The sequence below is a fragment of the Lepidochelys olivacea genome, assembly GCF_965140295.1.
Source record: "Lepidochelys olivacea isolate rLepOli2 genome assembly, chromosome: 5".
Lineage (NCBI taxonomy): Eukaryota > Metazoa > Chordata > Testudines > Cheloniidae > Lepidochelys > Lepidochelys olivacea.
This window is the reverse complement of record NC_140415.1, coordinates 24372703-24393243: the sequence shown is the minus strand read 5'-3', so window position 1 is coordinate 24393243 and position 20541 is coordinate 24372703. Positions and strand designations below refer to the sequence as shown.

Genomic DNA, 20541 nt, shown 5'->3' with positions numbered 1-20541 from the left:
TAAGAGGAAAAAGAGAAGGGTAGCAATGGTAATGAGATCCCATGGTTACAAAGGCTACTATGCACAACTTGATGGTTCCAAATCATTTTGCTTCCCTCTCCCCTCAACACACACACATTTTAAATTGAATGATGGAGACAGAGGTGGGATGTGTGGGGAATAGCAGGAAGGGAGGGGAGTTAACATGAGGAAGGACATAGGAAAAGGAAAGAAGGGGTAGAGATCAGGGTAACCATATTTTCCCAATGGGAAAACGGGACACTGCATGGGTCCTGCCCACATGGGGCTGGCCCGGCCCGAGCCACTCTCCTGAACCCTCCCTCCCATGCAGGGTTGGCATTGCTGCTTGCCCTCCCTCCCCGCACACGTTCCTCCACGCTCTGCTAGGGGTCGCACTCCACTTTTTTGGCAAAACTGGGCATTTGTCCAGTTTGCTCTTGCCAACTGATGATCGAGCCAATGGGGACAAATGCCTAGTTTTGCCAAAAAAAAAAAAAAAAAAAGGTTGGGACAGGGCTTAAAAAATGGACTGTCCTGGCTAAAATGGGATGTTTGGTCATCCTTGGCAGAGGGACGTTCAGGAGAGAGGGAGGAAGGGGAGCTGAAGAAAGGAAGGATGGATGACAAAATGCAAAATCCAGCTGCTATCTTCATGAGCCAGGAAGGAAGCTAGGGAGTGTAGTGGTGCTAGGCTTATGGAGTTTTCTTGCCCCATACTACCAGGGCTGGGCAAGAAGGGGCAGGCTTGGTGGATGAATGTTGCTACTATTCCAAAAACAACACCTGAATGAAATACAGGAACTGGCAGACTAGTGCTGCTGGGACTGAGGCAGTTCCTTGCTGCTATGTCTTCTTCCCCACCGGCAGTGTGCAACATGGGAGGCTTTTGCCTAAAATGTTTACAATTGGAACCAATCAGAACTAAAGTGTCTATTGGGTGTAAATTTATAAATAAGATCTACTGTGAAAGGAGATGTTGCACAATATGAAGCTCACTATCTAGATTTCTTCAGATGTGAACAAAGAGGGGGAAAATAATACAATGATTTATTTTTGAATTGCATCTTTTAAACTAAATGCTTCAGACTCCGTTCCAATCTATCAGTGCAGACCCCGGTATAGTAAGGGGGTACTGTATGGTACAGATTAATTTTGTGGCGGTAGGCCTCTCTAGTTGGGCATAGGCAGAAGTGAAAAAAGATATAATGGGTAAATTTCAGGAAGAATAACTGAGCCTGGAGCAACTGAATAGCCGTGGAAAGAGGATTTTAGGCCCAAATTTTCCAATTTGGAGGCCTGAAATTAGGCTTCCAAATCCATAATTAGGAACAGAAACCACAGTAACCTGATTTTAAAAGGCACTGAACCGCACTAGCTCTCATTTATTTCACTGGGTTTGTGGGGGTTCAACACCTCTGAAAATCAAGTAGCAGATGCCTAACTTTAGATATTCTAGTTTGAAAATTGTGGGCCGAGTGTTTTGATGGGAGGGTCAGAGGGTATGGGCCATGAGGAAGAAAGGGGACAAGAGACGGGATTTGAAAAGTATCAGGTGGCTCATTACTGTACACTGAAGGAGCATATAGTTGCCTAGCTGTTAGATTGTTCACTAGTCTTAAGCCTTCATCTTTATGTGAGAAAATTCATCCAATTCCGCCTTCGGTTCAGCGCTCCGATGATTCCAGGATTTGAAGAGAGACAGGAAACCCAGCAGAGATTGTTTCTCTTAGTACTGGGCATCTAGTTACAGTTTCTCCAGCATTATATAAAAAAGAAGTACAAATACAGAAATATCTGACCCTACACTGAAGAAAAAAATAAGTTAAAAAAGCCTTATTCATTTTCCACAGACAATTCTCTTTGAAACTGGCAGACTAGTGCCGCTGTGACAGAGGTAATTAAACCAGGATAAAATGTTAATCCTTATGGTATTAAATCTACTGAGCTGTGATAAGGGAGAGATACTCAGGCTTGCTTACTTTATTAATTTATTTTCTTCAAGGGAGTACAGTTTAGCTTATCTAAATCTGCTAGTTTCTTGGAGAACAGTATTTCAATGTGAGGCCTACACTGAGTTTATGGAATAAAGGCTAGAAAGAGAAATAATCCTATATGGATACATTATATTTAATCAGTCTGTGACAGTGATGGGCTCACCTGTCTGTTTATCCTCCTCTCATATATTGGAGGATAGGGGTTACGTAACTAAACTGTGATGGATCTCATATGTCTTCAGAAGGCAATATGTCTCTGTTTCAGATCAGATCTGTACAGCTACATTCTCTGGAGCTGAGCTGTCAGAACCTCCTATTGCCATTAGTTTGAAATCAGGCAGAAACTAAAGTTGCAAGGATTGCTTGATGTTATAAAGCACCTGCTCGCCTTCTTATTCTTTCCCTTTTTTGCCCCCTTCTTATGACTAGGGTGCTTGGGGTAGGGGAAGGGGTTATTTGGTTGATTTTTCTGCTACAGCCTTCCCTTAGCCAAATCCTGGTTCAATGGAACCAGGAGTTCAACAGAATCACTCCTTGTGTAGTAGGAAAAAATATTGCAATCCTGTCTTTAGGCAGCAGCACACATTGGTCAAACACCAACTTAATCAGGTGAGAGTACATCCTTTATTTAAGAGTCTGTCTACATTGGAGGTATAATTTCCTGCTCAGGTAGACATACACATGCTAGCTTTGATCAAGCTAGTGCACTAAAAATAGAACTAGAGCCGTGGCAAGGCTGGGTGGTGGAATAGGCTAGCTGTCCTGAGTAACATTGCACCTGCAACCTTAGGTAATTACTCAGGCGACTAGCCTGTCCCACTGATTGTGCCACCATGGCTACACTGTTATTTTTAGTGCACTGATCTGATCAAAACTAGCAAATGTACATTACACCTCCAGCTCAAGAGTGTAGATGTACTTTGATGTAAATTAATGGAGTAAACTTTGAAGAAAACACTTGAAACCTCTTTATTAATATTTCTGCTATTGAGAGAGAATTTGTTTTCCCTGTGATTAGCTTCATGTAGTTCAATTTACACTGCCTGAGTAGATATTCCTGTGTGCACATACGGGGGGGGGGGGGGACGACCCCACAGGGCCAAATTTTGAGGTCCTTACTCGGTTTTTGCGTAGTCCTTATGTAACAAGCCATGATTACTTTCAGAGAAACCCCATTGTTGTCACTGGGTGCCCATTGAAGACAAGCTGCTGAGGAGCTACATTGAAATGGGATGCCCCACTGTAGGAGCGAAAGCAGAACCTCCTGGCAGATCACTCACTCCTTCTGCAGAACCCCTGAGACCCACAGATTCTGAGGAGGGAAATTCCTATCTCCCCTAAAATGATTTGGAGAAAATTTTTTGAAGTTTTCCTCCCACCAGGACCGTCTCTTTGTGTTTTTTCCATAGGAAAGGTGCAATCAGACCCTCTGATGTTTTTTATGACCTGAAATAGGAATATTGGCTGGGTTGTACCTCTTGGTATTTGCTGCTTCTCTTCTGCTTATAGTGTTAATATTTTGAAAGTTCTTGTTTTTTAATTTATTGTTAACTAGTTGCAGTAAAAGAGATACTTTTCTTAATAGATTGCTCTACTTGGAATTCCATTACATCCATTCTGCCTCTGTATTAAGGACTCAGTCTTGTTCCCATTGAAGTCTGTGATATAATCTCCATTCAGCTTGAGGGAATACATTTAAGGCCTGATCCTTCAGTTCTTTCTCAGGCAAAACTCCTACAGAAAGTCAAAGGAAAGGTCTTTTGCAAAATTAAGGTCTATGTTTCAGGATCAGATCTGTTATTTTATGAATATTTTGCATTACAAGAATCGCTGTGTATATACTGGCCTATCAATACTTAAGATGGCAGCTTCTTTGGTAAAGTGTCATTATTAATTAGTGAAATTCACCTAGGCAGAAAATTGCTTTAAGGAAAAATGCTCTTTTGAACAATGTTCATGTTCTTACTGAGCGAAAAAATGATCTTATGGCTAAATCATTGGATTGAGCCTTGAGAAATGTTGGTTCAATATCTGGCTTTTCTGTGTGTTTTCTGTGTGACCTGGGCAGTCTCTTAATCTCCTTGTGCCTCAGTTCCCCATTTACAAAAGGAGGGTAATAGTACTTACTTTCTTCTATCCTATTTAAAATATAAGCTCTTTGGGGACAGTGATTATCTTTTATGAAGTCTGTGTGGAGAGTCTAGCACAGGGGTTCTCATAACACATTTTTTGGTGGTCTCAAAGTGCAGCCACCAACTCTTGCTGATGGCCACTCTGACAATTTTTCCTAAAATACTTAAATTAACTTTAGGAAAAACAAATAAATATGCATAAATGCATGTCCAAATCATTGTAATTTATTTGTGTGGGGGGTTTTGCAGACTCAATAATAAAAATAATGTACAGTTGTCTCTATTCTTTACTGGACCTAAATAAAATAGAAACACAAATAAGGTGCTTTGCACATTCTTGTCTTTTTTTGTTGTTTCTTTTGCTTTTCTCGTTGCTTTTTTTATTTTAGACTTGCTGGCGAGTAAGTCTGATGTTGTGAAAAGTGATACTTGTATGTTAATATCACTTTTCACAGCTTCCCAGCTAACTACCAAGTCTACTATGACAAATGATATGAACAAACATCACTTTTCACAGCAGACTTACTCGGCCCCAGGATGCTGGGGGACAAATTAAGCCCTGGATGGGGTGGTGCGTAGGGAGGCAGCAGGGCCATGAGCGATGTATCGGGGGCTGGGGGAGGCATCAGGTACCAGGGGTGTGCACAGGGCCAGAGCCCGAAGCCCTGCACCCAGGGGATAGGGCCTGGGTGACGGACCCCAGAGCCTGGAGATGGAGCCTGAAGTCCCACAGCTGGAGCCAGCTGCCTGCTAGGCCAGAGCTGATCCCGACCCCTCTGCCCTGGGAAGCTGGAGAACTCACTGGCTGCCTGCTCCTCCAGTGTTTGTGTCTCCAGAAGGGGCAAGGCCCAATCCCCGCTGGCAGCCATCACCATCCAGGAGGTTGTGGCCACAAGAAAAGGCCCTGGTGGCTGCATTTGAGAAACACTGGCATAATGGGGCTGTCATAACCATACAGTTAAGGGTAGCCTAGAATTCCTCCTTACCTGTAAGGGGTTAAGAAGCTCAAATAACCGGGTTGGCACCTGACCAAAAGGACAAATGGGTAAAGAAGATACTTTCAAATATGTGTGGGGCGGAGGGAGAGGCTTTGTTTGTGCTTTGTTTCATGTGTTCTCTGGGGAAGCAGAGAAGCATCGGGTCAGAAAACTCCTTCTCCTAAAATCATCCTAAAATGAGTCTCAGTATTGCAAAAAGAATAAGTAAATAAGGCAAGGCACGTTATGTTATCTTTTGTTTTTAGCTTGTGAATTTTCCCTGTGCTAAGAGGGAGGTTTATCCCTGTTTTTTGTAGCTTTAAAGTTTTGCCTAGAGGGGAATCCTCTGTGTTTTGAATCTGATTACCCTGTAAAGTTACCTTCCATCCTGATTTTACAGAGGTGCTTCTTTTACTTTTTTTTCTTTCTTAAAAAACAGAACTTTATTATAATCTGGTTTACCTATTTGGTTAGTATATTATTCTCAAGCCTCCCCAGGAAAGGGGGTGAAGAGGCTTGGGGAGATATTTTAGGGAAACAGGAACTCCAAGTGGTCCTTTTCCTGAATCTTTATCTAATTCACCTGGTGGTGGCAGCAGTACCCATCCAAGGACAAGGAAGGATTTGTGCCTTGGGGAAGTTTTTGACCTAAGCTGGTAGAAATAAGCTTAGGGGATCTTTTATGCGGGTCCCCACATCTGTACCCTAGAATTCAGAATGGGGAGTGAACCCTGTCAGGGGCCCTGATCTTGGTTAGGGCCTCTGGACACAACAGCAATACACATAATAATCTGGAAAACAAATGGCTAGTAAGGTGGCTGGGATAATAGGCAATTTCCTCAATGGCTGCAGTGATCCATCCCATAATCAGTTGTCTGTATGTGAAAGTCCAAAGCCTAATACTTACATCATTCCTGGAGTTAATGTGCCTGTCTGTTGAATAATGAATTGACACCGTGGGGTAGGAGCAGGAAGTGCTCTTATTTTCAGTGAAGTTCAGTGGCAAACTGGCAATTTTTCTCTTCATGCCCACTAGGGCTGCTTCATTTTTTTAGCAGTTGCCACTGTGCTTTCTTTCATGCTCAGTGCTTCCAGAAATGAAATTGGACACCATGGTGACTTTTACACAATCCCATGCACTTCTCCATTGGGAAGTCAAACTTCTGTTCTACACATTAGGAACTGCTTGAAAGTAGAAAAACGGTTTTGCACAATTTCCGTGTTAGACAGGATCAGTTTAGAGCAGGAGGCAAATACTAGGTGGAATTCTGGAATCCTTGCTTCCTAGAAAACGTGGTTCTTTTTATTGAAAAATTGTGCAGGGGGGCAGAAATAAGTACTAAATTAATTTTAGCACCAGATACTGAAATTAACCACAGCAGGCAGAAATCTCCCACATGAATTTAAATGAAATAAAATAAAAATCATACCTCTTTTGTATATCACAAAAAACGCTATCAAAATGGAAATTGATTGATTGCCCCAGTTAGCAAACTTTACAGACTGGATAAGGATTGAATGGGGATTCATTTTTTCATCCTAGCCTTCAAAGTCATTCATAATTCCACCCGTCTACATCTCAGACCTTAACTCCTACCACTTACCTCCTTGAATGATGCCAGTTTCAAAGCCCAATTCCATCTACCGTCTGCATACGCCTGTCTCCATGCTGCCCATTATAAGTGGAATGCTCTCCTTCATCCCAATTTGCCAAGCCATCGCCTTCTTTTCACTCAAGTCCCTCTTAAAAAATCAACTTTTACCTTTGTGTACAGTTAGCCAAAAAACAGCTAAGTTTCTGGGTTTCCCAGAATGTCCCATCTTCTGTTTTTGTCTTTGAGACCCCAATTCTCCAAAGACTGTATTGACTTGAGTGGGACTTCTCAAGTGCCCAAAGTTGAGTTTTTGCAAGACTAGGACCTTGCAGCTCTTTGGGGGAAGGGACAGCTTTTATTTTGTGTGCTACACAGAGCCAAACATATTACCCATGCTGTTCAAACAACAATAGAGACTGAGCTACCCTCTTGCTCTTTTATCATTTATAAGTACAATATTTTTTGTTTTTAAACAGTGCCAAAAATTGCACTGCTCACATTACATGTAAATGCACAAACGCCCTGCCCTGCCAAGTTTGAATACAGCTGCATATATGACACAATGAAGGTGCGACAAAACAGTGAGGTGGGAAAGAAAGACAGTGGTCACAACAATAAAATTATGCAGGAAGGGCCTGACTCAATTCCCCATTTTAGTCAAGGGAAGGATTGTCATTGACTTCAATAGGCATTGGTTCAGGCCCTCACTCAGCAGAGATGGGTATACAGCACAGTTGAATATTCCTTAAAATATTTAATAAATGTATATGTAAACTACATAAATATCTTGATGTCTTGGTTGACTTACTTCTTATGGGCCTGTCAATAACACATTTAAACCCCCAATCCAGCAAAGGTCCTAGTGCAACAGTATTGCCAAAAGAGCTAACATGATCGTTGGGTGTATAAACAGGGGAACCTCAAGTAGGAATAGAGAGATTATTTTACCTCTGTATTTGGCACTGGACTGTGTTCAGTTCTGGATAGGGTGACCAGACAGCAAGTGTGAACAATCGGGACATGGGGTTGGGGGGGTAATAAGTGCCTGTGTAAGAAAAAGCTCCAAAAATCGGGGGTGTCCCTATAAAATCAGGACATCTGGTCACCCTAGTTCTGGAGTGCACAATTCAAGAAATTTTATAAACTTCAGCATGTTCCAAGAAGAGCCATGAGGATGATTAAAGGATTAGAAATTATGTTTTAAGAAGTTCAATCTATGTAGTTTAATAAAGTGAAGATTAAGGAGTGACTTGATCAGTCTATAAGTATCTCCATGGAGAACAAATATTTAATAATGGGCTCTTCAATCAAGCAGAGAAAGGTATAACATGATCCAATGGCTGGAAGTTGAAGCTTTCTTGACTGGGGCCTTAGATCAAATCTGAAGTACAATAGCCACTGTTGTTCAGCAGTGGAACTGTCAATTTGATATTTTTCATGAGTACTAAATTCATTTTAAATATTTTCAAGTCCATAGCTGACTCTAATACACTTTTTTGAGATGTAAGATATTCTCCATGTGTTTCATCTTGCAAATTCCTTGATGTACCACAGATTGTCAGAGTTCTGCATATTTTACTTCAGAACTTTGGTTACTACATATTATAATTGCTACAGTGAGAAAGTGTGTTTGTTTTTTTCCTTCAGCTAATCCTTGTGAGCTCCACTGCCGTCCTGTAGATGGCCAGTTTTCAGAGAAAATGCTGGATGCAGTTAATGATGGTACTCCTTGCTTTGAAGGCAGAAACATCCGAGATATCTGTATTAATGGCATGTGTAAGGTATTGGGTATGTTTGTATGTTTCCTTCTCTAAAATTTCATGGGACTGTATTATCAGGGGAAACTGTTTACCAACTTATTTAAGAAGATGCCAGCCCGGGGCATTTGATTTCATTGTATTTTAAATTATAGTAGAAACAAGTTAAAGTGGAACTGCTTTTCTAAATGGATATTAGAATAACTTTGACCCTTTCTACAGAACAGATTGGCCTGGTTGTTGTCATTTCTTTTGTTATCAGAACCAATTAAAGAATGTCTATTTGCTCTATTCCTATGGCGATATTGTTTTCACAGAGGATTATATGGTTTTGGGGCCACAATTAGATATAACCATTTCATACAGCTACATTTTGAAAACGTGATCCTAATTTTATGAAACCACATGTTCTTCATCGGCTTAGAATTAAATCCATTGTACTTGTAATATTTAATCACATACAGAAGGACATTCAGACTTAGAAGCAGTGAATCTGCATGAAATTTACTGTACGTAGCCAAAGCAAACAAATGAGAGTACATGTAACAATGTGTATTTTAATTATAACAACATTACTCTTTTGACATAATTCTCCACTACACCTAGCGTGACCAGATGTCCTGATTTTATAGGGACAGTCCCGATATTTGGGGCTTTGTGTTATATAGGCGCCAATTACCTCCCCACCCCCTGTCCCGATTTTTCATACTTACTGTCTGGTCACCCTTACTACACCTAGAGCGTGCCCAGCATTCACAACATTCTGTGTGTGTTCTGAAAATACATGCAGTTCCTGCAATATTGGGTTATGGTTACATAGTTATAAGATAAGGAAATCCCATAGTCGATGGTTTGTTTTCCAATAGGATAGCAATGCATTGGAGTATGTTTTTGTGGTATGGAATAGCTTTATCTATAGTTTTATTTTTTTGAAAATATGAGGTTCAGAGCCTGTTCCTGTTGACGCCCAAAGGAAATTTGGCCACTGATGACATTGGGAGCAAAAGCAGGACTAGAAAACACTTAGTTAGTTGCTGGTAGAAATTAATTTATCATCTTCCTGGAGGGCCATTTGATAGCTGCATACTTTAACCACCTGAATATCAAGTCATGTACTTGCTATGTGTCCACTCCGAAGATTTAACTTTCCAGTGGAATTGTTGGTGCATCAAAGAACAGCAACAAAATGGTTAATTCTTAATTTTTTATACAGTACCTACAGTTGAACTAGTGAATTCTTTGGATAAGCTGGAGTTCCTGATCCAACTCCCATTGAAGTCAGTGAAAATATTCCCCTTGGCTTCAGTGGGAGCTGGGACGGGCAGGGGAAACTGCTATGAATAGTCATACTTGAAGATATACTGAAACAAACCTTTTAAGATATGAACATGTTTGGTAAATTTTTCAAATGTATATTTTTGCTTCGGTGACCATGTTTCCCAAAGGGAAAACGGAACACCACACAGGGCTGGCCCAAGCCTCCGTCCCCTGGCACAGGGCTGGCCGAAGCCGCTTGCCTGAACCCACCTCCCCACACCGGGGGCTAGCAAGGCTTGAGCAAGCAGTGACACACACGCTAGTTAGAATGACCATATTTCCCAAAGGCTGGGGCTGGCGTCACTGATCACTCAAGCCCTGCCTCCCCCCTGCATGGGGCTGGCATTGCCACTTGCCCCCCCCCCCCCCAGTATGTTTCTCCACACCCTACTTTTTTGACAAAAGTGGGCATTTGTCCCATTTGCTCTTGCCAACTGATCAAGTTAGCAAAAGCAAGTGGGATATATGCCCACTTTCACACCCCCCCCCCAAAAAAAGTCAGGGCATCCAGGTCAGGGCTTAAAAAAGGGACAGTGCCAGCCAAAATGGGATATGTGGTCACCCTAATTTTTGCTCATCTCTATGCTTCTTGGCTTCAGGCAGGAATGATCTAAGAGAGGCAGAATACTGAATTAAGAGGGCTATTTTCATGGTATATTTGATCCAGCTCCAATAGTACCTGCAATTTTATAAGAGCACTCATCTCATGAGAGTTTCACTCTGATTTCTAAACCAAAAAGATTGAGATTAGGATGACTAAACTTCAGGCTTTTGAATATTTATTCATATTGAATCCCACAAGCTTTGGCAGTTCACACGTCACTACAAATGTACATCTATTTTATACAAAAGCGGGTTTTTTAAAAATGCATTTGAATCAGTGAGGATGAATTGATACATCTCTGCTGAAAGCAAGCTCTGCCATGTAGATCAGAGATTCCCAAACTGTGGTATGTGAGAAGTGGTCTGTGGCAAAAGGTTACTGTGTCTCCTTGAAGGGACGGGGGCCTGGAGCAAGCCAACCCCTATTCCATGACAAAACCTTTCAAAAAGAAAGGGGGTGGGGAGAGCAGCAGGCTAACAGAGGAATGGGATCCAGATGTTAATCAGGTAGCTGCCTCCTTAGAATGATAAAATCCAGCTGTTTGGTAGCTTACAGGAAGATTAAGAGGGAGAAGAGAGACTGCCAAGAGGGCAGAATTGCAGGGGAACATTGAGTCAGAAAAGAGGCTCCCTGACATAGGAACCAGAAGGGAGACAGGTGGGCTGGGGAACCTTCCTGAATCAAGAAGGAGGGCTGTGGAATTCTTTCCCCAAGAGGAAAGAGTTGTGAGTTCAGGGACCAAAGGAGGCTCTGTGCAATGGGACTGGAACCCGGATTCTGGTGGGCCAGGGAAGCCTGCTTAAATCATGTCACAACCCCGTGGAAGGGGGCTGTGGAATCCCTTAATTATGAGGAAGGAGTTGTGAGTCTGAGGGGGAGGAGACCAGCAGAAAAGACTTCCCAGAGAGGCCAGAGATTGCAGTGGGACTAGCAAAGCACCCTGGTTCAAAGGAAACTGGAGGAGATTCAGAAACCTGAAGCCCTCAAGCAAAGTGAGTTGCAGTTGAATATGCCATGAAATTCCAGTCAAGGCTCATTACCATTCTGCCTCTCCCCTCTGAACCCACTCTGCCTTTCTTTTCCACACGCACACAGCCCAGCACCAGCAGAGCCCTCCCTGCCTTTCCTCCTTCCTCCAACACACTCCAGAGCCCTCCCTACCCTTCTCCCCCCCACACACACCAGGGCCCCTGCTGCTTTCCTGCTCCCCCTCACACACACACCAGAGCCCCCGCTGCTTTCCCGCTCCCCCTCACACACTAGAGCCCTCCCATTCTTTCTCCTCCCTCACACACCACCAGAGCCCTCCCTACCCTTCCCCCTCCCCCCATACACCACCGGAACTCCCCTGCTTCTCCCCCCCAACCTGAGCCCTCCCTTCTCTCTCTCTCTCTCACACACACACACACACACACACACACACACACACACCTCCTGTCCTCCCCTGCCCACCTCCCCTGCTTTCCCCCTCCCCACACCACCACCGTAGTCCTCCTTCTCCCGCCCCACGCCACCAGAGCCCTCCCTACTTCCCCCCACACACACACCACCAGAGCCCTCCCTGTCCTTCTCTCCCCACACCACCAGAGCCTCCATGTTCTCTCTCTCTCACACACACACACACTCACCCCACCGTAGCCCTCCCTGTCCCCCTCCTCCCCCCCCACACCACCGGAGCCCTCCCTACCCCCCCCCACACCACCGGAGCCCTCCCTGTCCTCCTCCTCCCCCCCACACCACCGTAGCCCTCCCTACTCCTCCCCCCCACACCACCGGAGCCCTCCCTGTCCTCCTCCCCACACACACACCCCACCGGAGCCCTCCCTGTCCTCCTCCTCCCCTCCACACCACCGGAGCCTTCCCTACTTCCCCCCCCACACACACACACACCAGCAGAGCCCCCCCTGTGCTTCTCCTCTCCACCCCCACCACCAGAGCCCTCCCTGCTTCTCCCCCAACACACACACTAGAGCCCTCTCTGCCCTTCTTCCCCCCCCCACATACCTCCAGAGCCCTTCCTCGCCTTTTTTTATACTTACACTCCTGCAGACACCACGGGAATCCCCCCTTTACTCCATCCAGAATCCCTACTCTGTCTAACTTCATTAGTGCTGAGATGGATTCTGTTTTCCCATCTTGTGAAACTTCTTGTAATTTCAAAAAAATTCCCTTTGTGCATCCAGATAAAAGGGAGACCACTCAACATTTTCACAACAACACAGCAAGAGAGGCCCACCTTTCCCAGAGTAGTCACGATCAGTCTAGTCTGCACACTCAACTGAATGAGACAGAGAAGGGACTGGTAATAGCTTTTATTGGACCAGAGACACAAGCTTTCAGTGTACACAGAGCTCTTCTTCAGGGACTTGAATGTGAGTTTCCCACATCCCAGGTGAGTGTGCTGACCACCAGGGTATTCTGATGTCTCTGGTTTTGACCAGAAATTCCATCCTGCACCTAAGAAACATTTCCTAATGAAAGTTTCATCCAAACCAACAGGTTCTCACACAGTTTCAGTTTTGACACATTTCTGATGAAAACCCTGTTTTGTTTTAAAATTCCCAATCAGCTCTTAACTTCCTATCCTCCAACCCTCCAACTCAGACTTCCCCTCCAAACTACCATCTTGTCTAATTTCCCCCAGGCAGATGTCAGCCAGGCAAATTCAATACTTAAGTCTATTAAGGCCTAAAATAAATGTGTATAAACAGTAAAAATGTGCATATGGTACTTGTGATGCATCAGGAGAGTGATGGATGGGAGGTATATAAGCCCAAGGATGATCAGAGCCTTATTCCCTGTGGACTGAGGAGAGGTTACTACAGGTTAATTAGACCACCTGGAGCCAATTAAGGCCTTTCCAGAGACCTAATATAAAACCCAGCTTCAGTCAGCTGCCAGGAGGGAAGGAGAGGGACTGTGGTTTGGAGGAGTACTCTTGTTGACTAGAGTACCAGGGGAAGGGAAACCCTGCTCAAGCAGAGCAGAGGGACTCCCCAGGTGCAGAGGATGGAGAGAAACCCTGCCCAAGGGAAGAGAGGGCAGGAAGCCCAAGAATAGGGGCAAGAGGCAGTGACCTGACCTATCACACAAAGGAAAAGCATGGGACCCACCATAAAAGCTTTGGCCATTTTTCACATACTTCAAACATCAATTTTTTTCAGAGGATGGTACATGAACCAATGAAGTTCTGAATTGTTCATGTATATGATTGTTTTCAAGGGCCATTTTGTAGGTATTAGTCATAGAATCAAAGGACTGGAAGGGACCTCAAGAGGTCATCTAGTCCAGTCTCCTGCACTCATGGCAGGACTAAGTATTATCTAGACCATATAGTCTAACCTGCTCTTAAAAATCTCCAATGATGGAGACTCCACAACCTCCCTGGACAATTTGTTCCAGTGGTTAACCACCGTGACAGGAAGTTTTTCTTAATATCCAGCCTGAACCTCTCTTATTTCAATTTAAGCTCATTGCTTCTTGTCCTATTCTCAGAGGTTAACAAGAACAATTTTTCTCCTTTCAACAATATGTATTATCATAAACAATTAAGGAGAATCAAGGTTGTTTTTAAATTAGTGTACTTGTGCTATCGTGAATAAAGCTGGCAGTCCATTTACATTCAGGCTATAGTTTCAGTTCATCCAACAAACAGAATGAATCGAAGCCAGGATCATGTGATGAACAATGTAATCTGGCAGTCCAAAGGACTAGAAGAAATGATTAATAGGTAACTAAAGTAGGCTTCTTCTCTGAATGATAGCATACTTTTATATAAAATGTGTACACAGCATACCCACTTGGGGAAAAAACCTTTTCAAACATCTCTCAGAATAATTTAGCACGGTGTTAGTTCTGTCCAAGTGAATGCAGTACATATTGTATGGTTCTTGGCAAGTGAATTAGAAAATACACTTAATTATTTCTACACAGCTAATTCTGGTACTGTAATAATAGATGAATATTGTGGTTGCTAACTTGAAAAAGGAGTCCTTAAACATTACAGGTAAATAGTAAGCCCCGATCAAGCTCTACTCAAGTTTTTAATCAGACATTTTAGGTACTGAAATACATTTTAGGAACTGAATTTCTCACAGAAATGCTTCTGGTTTATTTTCTTTTGGCCAAAATAATAAGAGGTAACAGTGGCAAGGTACTCTGTGATGTTGTATCTGTTACCCATGTGTATTTGGTGTGTATTGAGGCACAAGGCTAAAGACCAAGGCCAGTGTTTTCAAATGTAGGTACCTAAGGCCAAGGACTTTGTAATAGGTTAACTGTTCCACTCCAGGTGTGCCCTAGTTTTGGTGTAATGAGGAGGGTGGCGTGGCCCCAGAGAGCTGTAAATGAGAAACAGCCCAAAGGCAAGGGAGAGAGTCTGGAGTCTTGACAATGGAGAGAACTCAGAAGAAGAGCAGAGCTGGGCTGAGAGCTGCAAGGAGAGGATGCCACTGAAGGAGGGAGCAATGAGAGTTTCCTAGTTGAGCAGTGGAGCCAGATCAGGCTGGTGAAAGAGGAAGGTGGTCGGGAGGTCCGTCCCCAGGCCAAAGAGCCACAGCCAGGTAGGGCTGAGAGTAGCAGCAGGATGCCTGCTGGCTCTCTGAGGTGGGGAGCTGAAGCTAGAGGACCATAGAGAGCTGAAAGCAGGGGAATGATTGATGGAGAGTGAGTTCACCAGGTGAGAACTAGAGCCAGACTTGAGAATGAAACCGGGTGGAAAAGCACCCCAGCTACAGCAGCTGAGGTGAGATGTGCTGGATGCCATACTTGAGAGTTGCAGCACGGTGAGAGATGCTGGAGCTGTACTTGATGTGTTGATGGACTATTGGGGCTTGAAAGAGTGAATGTGCTGTTTGGACTGGACTTGGGAATTCTGGATGGTGGTTCTGGATCCTTTAGTAATAAATTAAACCTGCAAAGGGCTATGTATAGTCTGAAAGAGTGTGTGTACCCCAAAAGAAAGGGGAAACTGAAGCAGATTATGCTGTGGCCTGCCGCAGCAAGGCACCCCATGAAGGGGCTGCCTTCTCCCACTCCTACATCCATATATTAGGCACCTAAATGAAACTTATCTGATTTTACTGTGAATACACAACTCCCATGGAAATCACTTTTATCTAGATGCCTAAACATGGATTTAGATGCCTACATTTAGTCATCTACATTTGAAAAATATGTTGAATTCTCTTACCTTGCCAGGGTCAGTATCTAGTACAAAGGCAAAACAAACGCACACCAGCGTTGGTGCTAGTATCACAGCAATTCACTAACAATTCCCGATACACACTGTTTATCCAGCATGCCCATATGTGACTGATTTTTCTAAAGTGCCACTCATGCAGCTGCTCCCAGTGAAGCCATGTAAATGTGATGTCAGTAATCTGTTCGTGCTGATTCCAAAACAGTATTGCCAGCGTCATCCACTCATTTGTCAACTTCTCCTATAAGCATTGGGAAGCCTGCTCCATGCAGTTTATAATCCACAAAGAAAAGTGTGTGAAGGCTGGCGGTAGGGGGACATGGTCAAATGTATACAATTGTGAGATACATTTTTCATTTTTTCTAAGTGTAACTATGGGAAAAAAAGTGCCAATTTTCCCCAACTTCCACCCAAGCTATTATTTATTGTCTGGTTTCTGGCAGGCATCACAGCAGAGGTGGGTCTTAAGGTGAAATCTGACGGAAGACATCTGTTCAAGGAGGACATCTTAAGTGTAAGGGCAGGTTTGAAGACATAAATGCTTATATGAGCAGTTGACAAATGAGTGGATGATGCTGATAATATTGTGAAGTGCTTTGATATCTAATGATGAAAAGCACTATGTACAAGTTATGTTTTATTATGAAACATAACTTGTACATAGTGCTTTTCATCACTAGATGTCAAAGCACTTCACAATTTTTAATCCTCACAACACCCCTGTGAGGTAGGCAAGTGTTTATGTTGTTATTAAAGTGCATATCACAATGGGCTCTGATCCTTATTGGAACGTCTGGGTGCTACCATATCATAAATATTTATTACTAGTAATAAAAAGGCATTGCTACCATAGATGAATTATTAATACCATCGTGTTGGAGAATAATAATATTGTGTGGAATGGAAAAGGAAAGTAGGCTTCGTTTTTGGTTTTTGGTTGGTTGTTCTGTTTTCAGTTTTAACTTGTCAGACATCAGGTCGCATGTTTCAATATTACTATAGCAACACAGTTCTTTAATGCTACTGCCCCCACATTTTACCCTTCCACTGACAGTCCAATAAGACATCAGTTCAACCCAGGCTAAATATGTAACAAGATAAATAGACACATCAGGATATGTCTCTTTCTCCATTCAGGACAATACTGTAGCCACGATGACTGGATCATGAGTTCCTTGTTGGAGTAGCAGTAGGAGACACAAGTGAAAGGAGAAGCTTTAAAGGCACAATGTACCGCCCAAGCAATGTTAAAATTCAGTTAGTTTTTGTGACCACATCTCAACTAAAGAAGGAATTTTTCATTTTGGCCTTCTGCTGCCAGGCAGACATCCAGGTCTCGTCTTGTGGAAATGGCAGCAGGAAACAAAAGGAAAACACTCCAGGCTGTTTTCCTTTTAAACACTGAGCAGCAGGACATCAATTGTTTTTCCTTCCTGTAGAAAGGCTTTCAGATTACAGTCACATGTATATCTGATTACACACATGTTATGCCATGTGGTGAGGCAAGTAATAAAACAGTGATATTAAACATCAAGGGCTGAACCCTGAGGTGTGTAAAAGTAGCACTTGAGGGACAAGGCGGACTTCATATAACTCTTTGTCCTCATCCCTTTTGCTGGGGCTGGCTGAGAGCTAGTTTGCTTAGCCATGGAATTTAGCGAAGCTTGAAGGGCTGCTTGGAATTATGCCAATTTGTTATGGCCCTCAAAGCACTTCTCTGCCAGATGAGGGATTGTTGGAGCACAGAACCTTCTGGTAATCTTTGCCAACCTTTGGTACACCACTTACATTGGGTGGCATAGAGCCAACCAAGGATTGCACTAGTGTGGGAGAACTCTTAGATGCCTGTCCTAGGTAGTTTTAAGTCCCACTTTGCACTGGCCAAGTACTGCAAAGGGAAGCAAGAGTGTGCCAGGAGCTGAACATAATTACTAGTGTATTGTGTGGTGGGTTTTTTAAATTTTTTAATAACCTGGGCCTGACCTCGAAATTTCCTGCCACAATCAATGGTGGGCACAAAATTTTGGGCACAAAATTTCAGGCACGAAATTAAGTTATTTTAGAAAATTTGGCTTTTATCTGTTTTTTTTTGGATCGAAAACATGAGGACAGCAGCTAAAAGACAGGATGAAGGATTTAGAAATAAAAGTGATTAATGACAAAAATAAAAGGAAGTGCTCTGATACTCTCTGGGGAAAGTAAAACATGGCCTGGGAACTACTAATTTAAAGTTGGTCTAATATATTGCACTGTCTTGGAACGTCTGTTATCAAGCTTTTTGGTGCAAACACTTCCTCTTATTCTGGTGAATATGGCATGCTGCATGCATGTAAACTTATGCCACCAACTGAGCTAACTTGGAGTGCAGCAGTTGTAACATGGCAGCCTAGTGGCAGCTATAAAGGAAGTTGTACCTTTTATAGCTGAAATGTCCAAAGCCATCATGAAGATATCAGTCTGGCAGAATTTGGGTGGGGCATAGGAAGAGGAGACTAAAATGAAGGTTTTATTTAATGAGAGACAGAAGATTGACCACTTTGGAATAACTATCTGGAGCTATGAACTGCATTTTCAGTGACGGGGGAAACTGGAATGTGGGCTCCTAGTATGATAACTGAGAAGGCACAGGGACTCCATTAGTGTTACAATAGCTGACAGTGATGTCTGATTTTGAACCACTGATTAAAAAGCAGGAGTTGAATACATCCTTTCTGGGCAGCAGCAGCTGAAACAGCGAAACAAGAAACGTGTTCCCGGTAGAATCATAGAATATTAAGGTTGGAAGGGACCTCAGGAAGTCATCTAGTCCAATCCCCTGCTCAAAGCAGGACCAACAACAACTAAATCATCCCAGCCAAGGCTTTGTCAAGCCGGGCCTTAAATCTGCTGGCAATGCTCCTACTAATACTGCCCAATAAGCCGTTGGTCTTCTTGGCAACTAGGGCACACTGCTGACTCATATCCAGCTTCTCATCCACTGTAATCCCCAGGTCCTTTTCTGCAGAACTGCTGCTTAGCCACTCAATTTACAATGAATAGCAATTAGGGCTGCTTGGAAATATTTGGATGGAATGTCAGAAAATGCTGATTCCTTAAAAATGAAACATTTTGTGAAATGTGCAGCTTTTGACAAAAGTTGATTTCAAAAGAAATATGAATGTTTCAATAAACTTTTCAGAGAGGAACATTTCCATTTTCCTCTTTGAAATAAATGTTCATTTTAATGTTTAAAATAAATTATATTCTATTATGAATTTTTTGAAAGTCAAAATTGGAATGAAATGTTTTCTTTTTATAAAACAAAACATTCCAATTAACCTGAAATTATAAATTAAAAAAAATATCGTATAGCAGGAAATCTCAAATTTTTTTGCTTCAGTTTTGAACAGTAAATAAAACTTTGGAACACATGGCATTGCCTGCAAAATGTAAAATCTGGTCCCCGCCTGGTAAACTTGGTAACTTTGATTTGGCTAACCTTGAACAGATAGTTAGTTATTCAAGGTGCCTAGAATGCAATAAATATGTCCTCTGATAGACTTAGGTGCATGGTCCAACTTTATCTATTGAAGGTGTGCTAAATATGAAGTACTGAGCGTCCTCCACTCCCTTTGCTTCCAGTTGTAGTCGTAAGTTCTCAGCACCTCAGAGGATAAGGGCAATACTGGGCTTATCATTGTGGTATCTAAGCTCTTCCTACACCTTATTAGCACTACCTTTGACAGAACAACTATAATGCAGGGAGGCAAGAGTGGGGTCGTGAGCTACCCACTGCATTTGCGTATCTCTCTGCAACACATTGCACTGCTCATAAACTTAAGCCTGGCACTCTGAATGCTAAGGTATTTTTGTGTTAAAAGGCCTTAAATAGCAGTGAAGAGAATTTTTGCTTTTTTAAAAAAAAATTTAATCTTCTCCAAAGAGAGAAAGAGAAGCCAAGGTTACTGCAGAACTTCTTGACACAAACCTTGTTTTGCACAGGTTAGTCATTTAATGTCAAGGTATCACAGACATAGTTTAATATACTTGTTTGCCATGTTGGTGTAACCATGTTGGTCCCATGATACTAGAGAGACAAGGTGAGTGAGGTAATATCTTTTATGGGACCAACTTCTGTTGGTGAAAGAGACAAGCTTTTGAGCTATACCCGAGCTCTTCCTCAGGTCTGGGAAAAGTACTCCATATCACAGCTAAATACAAGGTGCACCAGATTGTTTAGCATAAGTAGTTAACACGTATTCTGAGACCTTCAAACAGCCCCCCAGCCTTGCCAAGCTCATCATCAGAAACAGGATCCCCACAGACCAGTACCCAGTAACTCAAAGTGGCACTAGACGCTGCCGTAACAGATTCAAAACCTGCAAACACTGCTTCTGTGATCAATACCCTTCACCGCACACCTTTCAAGATCCATGGGTCACAACATGTGGTGTACCCCACCCAATACGCTAAATGCCCCAATAACAATTATGTGGGTAAAACGAGACAAACACTATGCTCTTGAATGAACTCGCACAGAAAATGGATAAAAGACAAAAACACCCTAACATCCGGGGGCAAACACTGTTCACAAATTCATAACTTTGCTAGACACTAAAAATCATGGTTTTAAGAAAGACACTGGATTTATGGCTTATTGAAACAATCTGTAACACACTTATGCCTTTTTGTCCTGTGACTGCAGAGGTGTTAACTGGCCACTTCATCTTAAAAGGTCTCTTACAATGTGTGTTAACTACTTATGCTAAACAATCTGTTCCACCTTGTATTTAGCTGTGATATGGAATACCTTTCCCAGACTTAAAGAAGAGCTCTGTGTTGTTCAAAAACTTCTCTCTTTCACCAACAGAAGTTGGTCCAATAAAAGATACTACCTCACCCACCTTGTCTGTCTAAGGGCATGTCTACATTAAAAAAGTCAACCTATGTTGGGTCTACTTACAACCACCGCTGTAATTACTGCAG

The 20541-nt window shown here is 42.8% G+C and overlaps 1 protein-coding gene across 1 annotated transcript in view; it reads left to right on the top strand.

Moving 5' to 3' along the window:
- The window catches only part of ADAMTS12 (ADAM metallopeptidase with thrombospondin type 1 motif 12), a 319746-nt gene that overhangs the window by 210282 nt on the left and 88923 nt on the right, over nt 1-20541 (top strand). The window contains exon 13 of the mRNA XM_084629649.1: nt 8346-8479. Coding sequence (XP_084485775.1) covers nt 8346-8479 — 134 coding nt within the window. The remainder of the gene's footprint in view (nt 1-8345; nt 8480-20541) is intronic.